General features: G+C 41.9%; 1 protein-coding gene across 1 annotated transcript in view; it reads right to left on the reverse strand.

Moving 5' to 3' along the window:
• Window positions 1–12800, reverse strand: part of CA10 (carbonic anhydrase 10) — a 620855-nt gene that overhangs the window by 16298 nt on the left and 591757 nt on the right. The window contains exons 6-7 of the mRNA XM_019945517.3: window positions 8610–8705; window positions 3907–3979 (exon numbers count right to left, since the gene is read on the reverse strand). Of these exons, the coding sequence (XP_019801076.1) occupies window positions 3907–3979; window positions 8610–8705 (169 nt within the window). The remainder of the gene's footprint in view (window positions 1–3906; window positions 3980–8609; window positions 8706–12800) is intronic.

Below are 12800 nucleotides of genomic sequence, written 5' to 3' on the forward strand. Positions count from 1 at the left end.
GCTTTCCTCATCTATAAACTGGTATAACAATTGTATCTATATTGAGGATGGGACTTTGTGAGCACCAGGTAAGGTGCTGCACATAAAGCTCTAGCACAGAGCCTAGAGTGAAGAAAGTGTTTGGTTAGCATCTCTTCCTTGTTCCTGATGATGAGCACTTTGTAGAGTGGGTACCACAGCTGCGTGAGTATGGCAGACTGAAGCTCTGCTGGGGTGTAGTTCTGGGTAGCATCAGAAGAAGGGCTGGTTGGGAGAGTGGGTGGGGGCCAAAGTCAATTGTCCCTGGGTAGTGTGTTTGGGTGGCAGCTGTGGGGACCCATCTCTTTCTTGCTTGCTTAAAAGTATGAAAGCAGGGTACTCTGATAGTTGCCCCTGAGCAGGTGGTGTTGTCTTTGTCTCTACCAGAATTCATGGGCCAATGAATAACCTGCTGCTTCCTGTAGAGCCTCTTGGGGGGGGACTTCCAGGCTTGTGTTTCCTACCCACTGGCTGTGTCCATGTGAATGACTCCTGTTTCAGAAACTCCCCTTCTTGCCGTCTGCTGGCCAAACTTCCAAGAGCTGGCTGCCCTGGGGCGTTCAGCTGGAGGGAAGAGTGCTAGTGCTTTCCTTCTGTGAAAATCAATCTCTTTCAGCCACAGTGTCCTGGGCATCACAGTGTCTAGGCCATTCCCACATGTCAGGCCAATAATTATCCCTGCAGTGTTACTTCCTTCAGGTATGTGATAAGTGCTCCTAGGAATACCTCCATTATTCCCCAACAGTGTAAAAGCACAAAATACCTGTGATTAGGGACGTAAAGCAGTTACCTTTCCCCATACTGGGTCTCTTTCTCTTGCTTTAGTTCCCTTTGGCCCTGACAGATAGATGATGGGACAAGAGAAGGGGGCGCTCCTGCTCTCTCTTAGTCCCACTTCTAGGAGCCTATATGTAGGGCAGTGAGGGCATTTCTTCAAATATGCTTCTGCATAAACTCCTTAGCCTGTTCTCAAGACCCTTCAAGATCTGACTCCAGACCATCTTTCCTGCCATTCCCTCTGCCCCCGTAGGGGGCCATTCGTTTCTCCATTTATTCAGACCATAATGAATGTTTATTGGACGTGCTGTGGGCAGAGAGGAAGAGCTGATGAAAGCAAAGTTCCTTCCTTTGAACTATTGAGTCCTTTAAATGCTCTTCTTGCTTTTGTATATGCTGCTTGGAATCTCCCTCCCTCCCTCCCTCCCTCCCTCCCTCCCTCTTTTCTTGCTGTCTTTTCTTACCAAATGTTTACTCATCTATTCAGTGCTTATTTGAATAGCAATTGCTATGTATAACCTTGCCATGAATTTTAGGCAGATTTTCTATGATCCCAAAGAGTTCTGTTCCTATTTTTAATACATTATAATTGTTACACAAAGTTTTTAAATTTTTTTAGACATGTATTTATTTATTTGGCTGCGTCCGATCTTAGTTGCAGCATGCAGGATCTTTCTTTGTGGCGCTTGGGCTCTTCTTTGTGGCGTGCAGGCTTCTCTCTAGTTGTGGCATGTGGGCTCCAGAGTGCATGGGCTCAGTAGTTGTGGTGCACAGGCTCTTTAGTTGTGGCATGCAGGCTCTGCTCTCTAGTTGTGGCGTACAGTAGTTGCAGTGTGCAGGCTCTCTAGCTGTGGTACACAGGCCCAAGAGCTCGCAGGCTCAGTAGTTGTGGCATGTGGGCTCTCTAGTTGTGGCACACGGGCCCTAGAGTGTGCAGGCTCAGTAGTTGTGGTGCATGGGCTTAGTTACCACACGGCATGTGGGGTCTTAGTTCCCGCAACCAGGGATTGAACCCACATCCCCTGCTTTGGAAAGTGAATTCTTAACCCCTGGACCACCTGGGAAATCCCCTGCTATACAGATCTTTATGAAACACTATGATATGTCTATCTCTCTGACTAGAGAGTGAGGGGCTCATGGACAGGAAACATGTTCTATTGATCTCTCTACTCCCTGGCACGCAGGACCACTTAATAAATACTTGTAGCAAATATTTAGTGAACAAATGAATGAAGGTCTTTGGTCTTAACTTTGCTATCCTCTTCAGCTATTGCCAAAGTCTGTCCTTTTCAGTTCCTACAGACCCAATGAGGATGAGTCATCAGGAACATCTCCCTTGAAGCAGATGAAGTTGAAGTTCCCCTCAGCCACATAACTGCTATTCATCATTGTTTCCAACAAGATCTGTCATCCTGGCTCTCTAGCCCCTATTTGTAAGAAAGGCCATCTTCCCATAGCACAAACCCATATGGATGCTTTCATCTTTGGCAGCAGCCACATCACTTAATACTAATCAGACCAGAGCTAGGGGGTGGGGCAGGGAGGGAAGTCCCACTAATGATTGACTTTGTAGCTGGCAATCTTTTAGATTGTGTGTTGAGGCTTAATGTATGATTTCATGGCTTTTCATGGTCTCTAAACTGCAAATTCAAGATTATTTGAAAACGTTTTATTTAATTTTTATGCTCTTTTAATCAAAAAAGTTAAAAAAAACTAATAATCCTTTATGGGCAGTTATAAAAACTGTTTGCACACAAGACAGAAATGTCTCCCTTTGCTGATCAATCTAAGTTTGAACTTAGAGAGGACTCCATAGGGGTACTGATGAGGCAGGGTGGTATGGTTTTGGAGATAACTTAATTCTTCTAGGTGATTCTCCAGGTTCATTCATCACTGCCAGCGTCCCCAACCCCAACCTCTTCATATGGAAGTGACTTCATATGGAAGCGAGTGCCTGTGGGGAGGGCTGGTGTCTGGCCCATCTTTTTATTCCAGGAGCCTCACTTGGTGCCTGTCATGAGGCAGGTGTGCAGGAAATGCTTGCTGAATGGATGAATAATTGAACAAGAGAAGGTTTCTCCATACTCTCCTTCCAGCAGTCTGAGGTGAGATCTGTAAGCATTCACTCTGTCTTTCCACGTCACCATTGGAGGTAGAAGCACCAGTGGCCTCCACCAAGTGAGGATACGCAAAGGGGATGTGAGGTGTTAGAATGTTTGTGTGTTGCTTTTTACATTTGCAAAGATCAGATTCAGAATCCTAGATTTAGAAAGACCTTAGAAATCTGAAGTTCAACTTCTTCACTTAACAAATGAGGAAACAGAGTCAAAGTGAGGAAGTTCCTTGATTAAAGACAAAATTGGCACATGAATTCCACTTTTCTGGTCACTCTTAATTAGTTAAATTTTTTTTTTCCTATACTGTTTTATTTCATTCCCTTGGTGTGTGCTGTCCCATAACTATCCCCAAATCTTGCAAACTCTGGGATTGCTGTGGAAGACAGTAGCATCCTTTCCCCTCTACTCCCTTCAACTTTTCACTGTTCTCTCTTTTTTGCTTAAGGATTCTGGGGATAAAACACTCTAGAAACCCAAGGAAACCGGACAGAGTTCTCTAGGTCATCGTATCACACATGTAAATGAAGAAAAATGCCACCCTGCCTCCACCTGAAAGGGAGACCCAATGACACAGAGAGGGAGATGTGGTTTCGCTGAGGGCTTCTGGATGTTTTGAAGTTGGATCCAAACCACCTGGTGAATGCTTTTTCAATCACATAATTGGCAAAGCCCCAAATGTGGTCAGCTGACATGGTAGAGTCTGTCAGCTAGCAGAGTCCCCCAGCTCTTTACCAATCCATGGGGTAATGATGACCATCATCATAATAATCATTATTACCTTAGACAGACATGGATGACAAAGGCACTCTGGGGGCTTCTGTTTGAAATGAGCTGCTTCTTAGCCTACCTTCACTCTCCAGAGTGACTTTCTACAGAATTAAAGGATCATGAAGCTGAAAGAGGCCCTTGGAGATCATCAGTTCTGCCTTTCTGACTTCAGACAGGACTAACCTTTATAGAATAGTTGCTATATAGGAAATTGAACCAAACTTACTTTTATATGTTATTCTTGTGATAGTGTCTCTGTTGAGCATTCGATTAAGAAATGGGTTTGATGAATCAGAAACCTAGGGGAGAAAAGAAAATATTAATAACTGGGCAGTACTATTTCAAGATAAACATCGCCTCCATGCATTTACTTATTCACTCATATTTATTGAGTCCCTACCATGCTATAAACACTATGATGGCTGGAAATTCAGAGATTAAATATATAGAATCTACTTTCCAGAATCCACAGTCTAGAGAAAGAAGACAGGTAAGTAACCTAATGGTTATAATTTAGTGTGAAGAGTGCTATGATAGAGTTACAGGTATGATGATATTAGAGGAAGACCGTCCACCTGGGGAATCTTAGGCACTAAGGCCTGAGCTAAGTCTTGAAGGATCAGGGGAAGTTAACAAAGTGCTTTGGTGGTATAGTGTGGAAAAGGAGGAAAAGTGAAGAAAAACATGACATACAGAGGACTGTGCACACATGGACATGGGAGAACTAGTCATGCCCAGGGAAGTATTTCAGTGTAGGTGAAGGTGAGAGTATGGGGGAAGGATGCGAGGTAAGGATAGAGAGGTAGGCAGGTGCTAGGTCATGTCAGGCTTTGAGTGTCATGTTAGGGAATTTAAACTTTATCCTGTAGGGATGGGGAAATATCAGAGGGTTTTAAGTAAGGAGTAGGGAGTGACATATTAAGAAGGGGATAGTTTTCCAAGTAGAGAGTGAGAGAAAGAGTACTCAGATCAGTGATATCAGGAGGTAAAAAAGATCTCTAGGATATAATATAGAATCTTATACCACTGCTCAGTATTACATGAATCAAATATATCATAAGCCATGTCATTCAGTCAATCAATCAATCATCCATCAATCTGTCCTTTCATCCATCCAAAAATTATTTACCAAATTCCTATTATGGGTGACACATTTTACTAGATGTTCAGGGATCAGTTCCCATTTTATGCCCATGCTGTTAGGTCTCCAAATTCCTTGTTTGGAGAACAAGCCAAGTTTCCAGGGGCTTAAGCCAGGGAACCACAATTTGGAGACTGTGATGGGCCCCCACAAGACTATATATACTGTTTTCTTAACAACTCCCTTTTTACTCAGCCTTTTTCTAGGGACCATTGTTCATCCTAGATATTTTTCTCCTACCTTGCTCAGCTGTGCTCTGTAATTTACACCTCAGCTGTTAATCGGATGTTGTGACACATCAACATTTTAAATCTGATTTATTCTGAGGGTTGGGAAAATTGCAGCAGATTATTATTATTATTAGATAAGCAACAGGTAATTTTTAGTTTGCAGAAAGCACAGACTGTTTATTTTCCCTCCATCTGCCTTTCCTTTCCCACGCAGTTTCCTGTGTGTGTTGTTGTGGTGAGACATACACCAAGGGGAGCTTGGTGAGTGACAATGTTCAACGGAGGTAAAATCCCACTCCAAATGGAGAAAAGTCCCAAATTAAACACTGCTGATCCCTGGAAGCTTTAGTGCTGAATCCAATTTCTACTTTGACATCCTCTTCAGCTATTTAAAAGATAGCCTGAAGCTGCCTGTTTGTGTTGATGCAGTCCATGAAAGGAGAGCCAAAAATAGATTGTCGTGGCAGGTGAGGAATCTGCCATGTCCCTCAATCGGGTGCCTTGGTTTCCTGGTACCCGGTGAGTCTGGGCAGAGCTAACATTGGGATTAGACATTTTTGTGCTGATTAAAAATAATTGAAAAATTTCCAAAGTGCACACAGATGATTTGTGGGCTCTAGCATGTTGGCTGTGTGGGTGAGAGGATAAAATATGTACTTGGTATAAGTGAGCTTAAGTGGGAAGTTAATGGTATGTGATTGAGCAGCAATTATAGCCAAATCTCAGTTCCCTGTGGTCATAGGAAGGGTGGGGGATTAGGAGGGGACAGAGATAGGTAAAACCCACAGACAAACAAATCTCTTGTTTTAACAAACAATTCCAGTGCTTTTATGGCTCAGCTTTTGGGCCAGGGTGACATCTTGAGGGCTCAGCTGACCTAGATACAGGGTCTCTCATTTTCTGTTCCTGCCTACCTTGAGGCAGGAACTGGGGAGGAGAGGCAGAAAGATCAGCAGGAGGGGAGGGCTACCAGAGGTTTTGTTCACGTCATTTCTAGGTACCAGTGTCCAGAACAAGGCTGGACTGTGTCCCATGCTCAGTCAGTGTTTGGGGATGAGTGAATGACAAGTCACAGCTTGGATAACTCACTGTGGAGCATCTGGGTGTTGATTATGTTGGACAAAGATAGAAGTGCTGTGGCTTATTTTGAGATCTAGCCAGAAAGCTTCAGGTTTGCTCAGGGAAAGAACAGAAGCATCCCTAAGAGCCAAACTGGCCTGAGAAGATGCAGGAGCTAGTCACCATCCTTTCACTGACCTCAGGGTCTGGGGCATATGTTCCATTCAACAACCCGCAGGGAAGCAGCAGGACCTGCATCAGTAATCTCGGTGGAAAGAGTGTTTCTGCAGGAGCTTGTGAAACACACCAGGAGTTTGCAGTTAGGAGGCTGACTTCCTGGTGAATCAATCACAGTGTCAGCTGTAATGTGCCTGCACTTCCAGGATGACATACACTGACTTAGGAGCTTTAAGCAAAGTGAGGCAATGTCAGTGGCAGGGACTGAGGCACTCACCAAAGGTCAGGAGCTGTTGGGCAGCCCATGTTGGCCGTGAGAGTTACTCATGGAAGGCCTGGCATTGTGAGCCCCTGGACACGCATGGCACAATTTTGTGAAATATCTTTAAGCTTCATAACAATAAGCTTGACCCAGGTTGAATGCATCAGTTGGTTATCAATATCATAATTGGGGCTGGTTGAGGGATATAGTTATTTGCCCCATGTTTGTGGGCAGCATGGGGATATGGGGGAAAAGTTTTTAAATGTTGTTTTCTCTTTTCCCCCTCCCAGCTCTGTGAATAAGGTCATTAATAAGGTCATTGACTTGCCTTAAAGTCAAGCAAGACTTGGGTTCCATTCCTTTATGGGCTGTTACGAACTACATGAATTAGGATGGAATGTCAAAGATTCTCTGAACCATTTTCCTCATCTGCAAGATAGGGACATAATACCCACTCCACAGGTTTATTATTAGGGTTAAATGATAAAATATATGTAAAGTACATATCTCAGTGCCTGGCATTTAGGAACCCATTGTTTATTATAACAGGGTCTGTGATGATGTCAAGACATATAGAGCAGGGACTGGCAGGATCAGTCTGTACCAGGACCAGTTTCCTTTGGGAAGTCACATCAGGTATTAAGAAGGCACGACAGCTTAAAAATGTACTTCCTCTATCAAAAGCCCCTTCCTATCTTTGCCAATGACAAGCTAGACGAGGTGGGGTTGGTGGCCAGTGACAGCAATATGTCACTAATGCCTCTGTCCAATGTTCAGCTCTACTGGGGCCACAAAAAGGTGAGGTGAGGGAGAGTAAGTTAGGAGGTGGTGTAGCCAGGCAGGGCAAAGTGCTTATTGAAAAGGGTGATGCTCTCAAGGAGGGAGGGGGAGTAGTGACTGGGGTTGCCCCTGTACCCATTCTTCTGAGTGATGCCTGGGGTTGTCCCTGCACTCATTCTTCTGAGTGATGCCTGGGGTTGCCCCTGCGCCCATTCTTCTGAGTGATGCCTGGGGTTGCCCCTGTGCCCATTCTTCTGAGTGATGCCTGGGGTTGCCCCTGCACTCATCCTTCTGAGTGATGATGATGCCACTACGAAAGCTCTGTTAAAACTCACTAGTGCCAAATGCTGAATTTCTATTGACCGTCATCAGATTCCAAGTTCTGATTGGAGCACTTCCTCTAATGGTCTGGCTAAAACTTCCCAAGGGGCTAGCACACTGACTGCCAACTTTTAGAACTGCCACCTTTTGCTTTTGCTTTTTTTTCCCTTTTGGAAAGACAGTTTCTTTTGTTTTCTTTCTTTCTTTCTTTCTTTCTTTCTTTCTTTCTTTCTTTCTTTCTTTCTTTCTTTCTTTCTTTTTTTTAATTTGCAAACTTGTTTCACTCAACAACTGTCAAAATGTTAAAGGTAATTATTTTTTAACAAATTAGAATTTGCTTGCTTGGAGGTTTGTTGTTGATGATGACTGTAAGAAGATGTAGAGCCTCCCTAGAATGTCATAAAGTCAGCATTGGTGACCTTTGCTTAATTATTCACAAGGATGCTTACAAAGGAGAAGGACAATGGAAGGGAAAGATGATACTCAGAGCAATTGTGGCAAGCTGGAGGGAGCTGTTTAGTGCAGTGCCTGGAGGGGAGAGATATCTCACATTTTCCTTTCATCTCTTTTTCCAAGGGTTATCTGATGGACAGGTCTTTAATCCGGTGGGGTGTCAGTGAGAAACCATCTCCCCTTATATTGCTTCCTTCTGATTCTTCTGTATGAGTGGGACCTAAAGCCTACACCTGGATCCAGCACACTTTTTCTCTCTAGGACAAAAGATACCTGAATCCTCAGGCCCCAGTGCTCTGAAATGGAACTCATTGTTTTTGCATCTCACTGAAAGGGGCTTTATTTATCATGAATCTCATGGAAATAAAAGTCACCCCCTGCAGCTTTTCTTGGGCATAGATATTACCTCTGTTGCTGTTTCTAAGATCCAACAGGACCGCAAACTGATATTCTGATTGGGGTGGGAATAGCAAGAAGAGAAGAATGAAGGAACACAATACACTTACTTTTATAAATATAGAAACTACCACCAATCCATTTGGGCTCTTTGCAGCTTCTGTGACATTGGTATATAACTCGTGGTTATAGTGGATGAGCTGCACCTGGCAGGAGTGAAAAACAATAATAAGAACAACAATCTAGCATTAAAAGATGTGAGGTACGGCATATCCACCCTACATAAGGGTAAACTGTAAAGTACATTGTAGAACAATTGGAAAGATAATCCTATAATTGAAGAGATTTCAGGGATATGATCTGTGTGTGTGTGTGTGTGTGTGCATGTATAAAATACGTGCACACACACATACACACACATACAAAATACCCATACATATTTGCAAAAGTTTTCTGGTAACAATCATGCATTTAATAAGCTTGGTGCCCATCTGGCTCTGGCTTCATCTCAGGACATTTCCCCTAAAGTGTGTGTAAAGTGAATTTCCCTTATTAGGAGCAGAACTGCCCTACAGGGGTGGACATGTTTCCAGGCTGCACCAGCAGCTGCCATTGGCAGCAAGCAAATCTTCCTCATGGCCATGGACAAGCAGGGAATTGCTAGGTCCTGAGTCAGCTCAGTGACACTGAGAGGAGACTGGCCAGCCTGCAAGATGCAGTGCTCCTGATGGAGAGAGAGCTGATGGCTTAGGCTCCTGATGCACCAGCCTACACCAGTCACCTGATTGTGCAGGACTTAACTTGCTCTTCATTGAATGAAGATTAGCAATCTGCCTGTTGAGCCCTTGTTCATTCATTTCAGGCTGTGGCTTTAAAATACCTTTTTATGTCCATGCCACTCTCTCACTTTGTCACAACTTACCCTTCCCCCTCCCCATATCCTCAAGTCCATATATACACTACCAAACGTAAACTAGATAGCTAGTGGGAAGCAGCCACATAGTACAGGGAGATCAGCTCAGTGGTTTGTGACCACCTACAGGGGTGGGATAGGGAGGGTCGGAGGGAGGGAGACACAAGATGGAAGAGATATGGGAATATATGTATATGTATAACTGATTCACTTTGTTATAAAGCAGAAACTAACACACCATTGTAAAGCAATTATACTCCAATAAAGATGTTAAAAAAATAAATAAATAAAATAGCTTTTATTTTTTAACAGTATGGAAGTATAATTTTGTAACAAACTAAAAGAAATTAAAAAACAAAAGTTCCCCTTCCCCACCTCTTTCTAATCCCAGTCCAAGCAATATGATTATTAAGAGTTTAGTATTTATTCCAGATTTTTTTTGTGCTTATTAATCACACACACATATACATGTAGAGTTAAAAAAAACACTAAATGGATAAATTCCTAGAAACATACAACCTACCAAGACTGAATCAAGAAGAAATACACACCTGAACAGATGAGTACAAATAAGGTGATTGAAGTAGTAATCAAAAATCTCTCAACAAAGAAAATCCCTGGACCAGATGGCTTTGTGGGTGAATTCCACCAAACATTCAAGGAAGAACCCATACCAGTCCTTCTTAAACTCTTCCAAAAAATAGAAGAGAGAACACTTCCGAGCTCATTTTATGAGGCCAGCATCATCCTGATACTAAAGCCAGACAAAGACACTGCAAGAACAGAGAACTAAAGGCCAATATCTCTTATGTACATAGATGCAAAAATCTTTAATAAAATCATAGCAAACCAAACTCAACAACACATTAAAAGGATTATACACCATGACCAAGTAGGATTTATTCCTGGGATGCAAGGATTGTTCAACACATACAAATCAATCAGTGTGATATACCACATTAACGTAATAAAAGATAAAAACCACATGACCATTTCAATAGATTCAGAAAAAGCATTTGACAAAATTCACCATCCATTCATGATAAAAAATCTGAGAAAAACAGAAGGAACTTACCTCAATACAATAAAGGCCATATATGAAAAGCCCACAGCTAACATCATAATTAATGGAGAAACACTGAAAATTTCTCCTCTAAGATCCAGTACAAGGCAAGGATGCCCACTCTTGCCACTTCTATTCAACAAAGTCTAGGCAAAGCAATTAGACAAGAAGAAATAAAAGACATCCAAATCAGAAAGGAAGAAATAAAATTGCCTCTTTTTGCAGATGAAATGATTATATATGTAGAACACAATAAAGACTCAACCACACAAAAAACTCTTGGCACTGATAAATTAATTCAGTAAAATTGCCGGATACAAATTCAGTATACAAAAATTGGTGGCATTTCTGTACACTAACAATGGACTATCCAAAAAGGAAATTAAAAAAATAATCTCATTTATAGTAGCAACAACAAAAATAAGATACTTAGGAATAAGCTCAACCAAAGAAGTGAACAACTTGCACACTGAAAACTATAAAACACTGGTGAGGGAAATTAAATAAAATAAATGGAAAGACAGGCCCATGTTTGTGGGCTGGAAGAATTAATATTGTTAAAACGTTCATGCTACTATAGGTGATCTACAGATTCAATCCAATCCCTAACAAAATTCCAAAGGCATCCTTTACATAAATAGGAAAAAAACCCTAAAATTCATATGGAACCACAAAAGACCCTGAGTAGTCAAAGCAATCTTGGGCAAGAAGAACGAAGTTAGAAAGAAGCTAGAGGAATTACATTTCTTGGTTCCAAAATGTATTTCAAAGCTATAGTAATTAAAACAGTATAAATACATATGCATAGACCAGTGGAACAGAACAGAAGGCCTTGAAATAAATCCACACACTTATGGCCAACTGATTTTTGACAAGGGTTCCAAGAACACATAATGGGGAAAGGACAGACTCTTCAATAAATGATGTTGGGAAAATTGGATATCCCATGAAAAATAATGAAATTGGAACCTTATCTCATACCACATACAGAAGTCAACTAAAAATGGATTAAGGACTTATATGTTAGACCTGAAACTATAAAACTACTAGAGGAAAATATAGGAAAAAATTTCTTGACATTGGTCTTGACAGTGTTTTTTTGGTTATGACAGCAAAAAGCACAGGCAAGAAAAGCAAAAACAGACAAGTGGGGTTGTACCAAACTAGAAAGCTTCTGCACAGCAAAGGAAACAATCAAAATAGTAAAATGGTAACCTACAGAATGGGAGAAAATATTCACAAACAATGTATCTGATAAGGGTTAATATTCCAAATATCCAAGTAACTCATAACAACTCAATAGCAAAAAAACCCAAATAACCTGATTAAAAAATGGGCAAATAATTTTTTTTTTTTTTTTTTTTTTTTGCGGTACGTGGGCCTCTCACTGTTGTGGCCTCTCTCATTGCAGAGCACAGGCTCCAGACACGCAGGCTCAGCGGCCATGGCTCACGGGCCCAGCCGCTCCGCAGCATGTGGGATCCTCCTGGACCGGGGCACGAACCTGCGTCCCCTGCATCGGCAGGCGGACTCTCAACCACTGCGCCACCAGGGAAGCCCTGGGCAAATAATTTGAATTGACATTTCTCAAAAGAAAACATACAAATGACCAATAGGTACATGAAATAGTGCACAACATCACCAATAATTGGGGAAATGCAAATCAAAACCACAATGAGATATAACCTCACACTTGTTAGAATGGCTATTACAAAAAAGACAAGCGATAACAAGTGTTGGTGAAGTTGTGGACAAAAGGGAACACTTGTGCACTGTTGGTGGGAATGTAAATTGGTGCAGCCACTATGGAAAACTGGATGGAGTTTCCTCAAAAAATGAAAAATAGAACTATCATAAGATCCAGAAACCCCATCTGTGTATATGTCCAAAAGAAATGAAATCTGTCTCTTAAAGAGATATCTGCACTCCCATGTTCACTGTAGCATTGTTCACAGTAGCTAAGATATGGAAACAACCTGAGTGTCCACTGAGGGATGAATGGATAAGGAAAATGTGATACATACCTCTCCCCACACACTGGAATATTATTCAGCGATAAAAATAACTGAAATCCTGTCATTTGTGACAACATAGATGAACCAGATGAGCCAGAAGGACCTTATGCTAAGTGAAATATGCCAGACACAGAAAGTCAAATACTGTATGAACTCATTTATAGGTAGAATCTAAAACAGTCAACTCATAGAAGGAGAGAATAGAATGGTGGTTTTCAGGGGTTGAGCAGAGAGGGAAATGAGATGTTCGTCAAAGGGTACAAAGTTTCACTTATGAAGGTGAATGAATTCTGGAGCTCTAATGTACAGC

The sequence above is a fragment of the Tursiops truncatus genome, chromosome 20 (assembly GCF_011762595.2).
Source record: "Tursiops truncatus isolate mTurTru1 chromosome 20, mTurTru1.mat.Y, whole genome shotgun sequence".
Lineage (NCBI taxonomy): Eukaryota > Metazoa > Chordata > Mammalia > Artiodactyla > Delphinidae > Tursiops > Tursiops truncatus.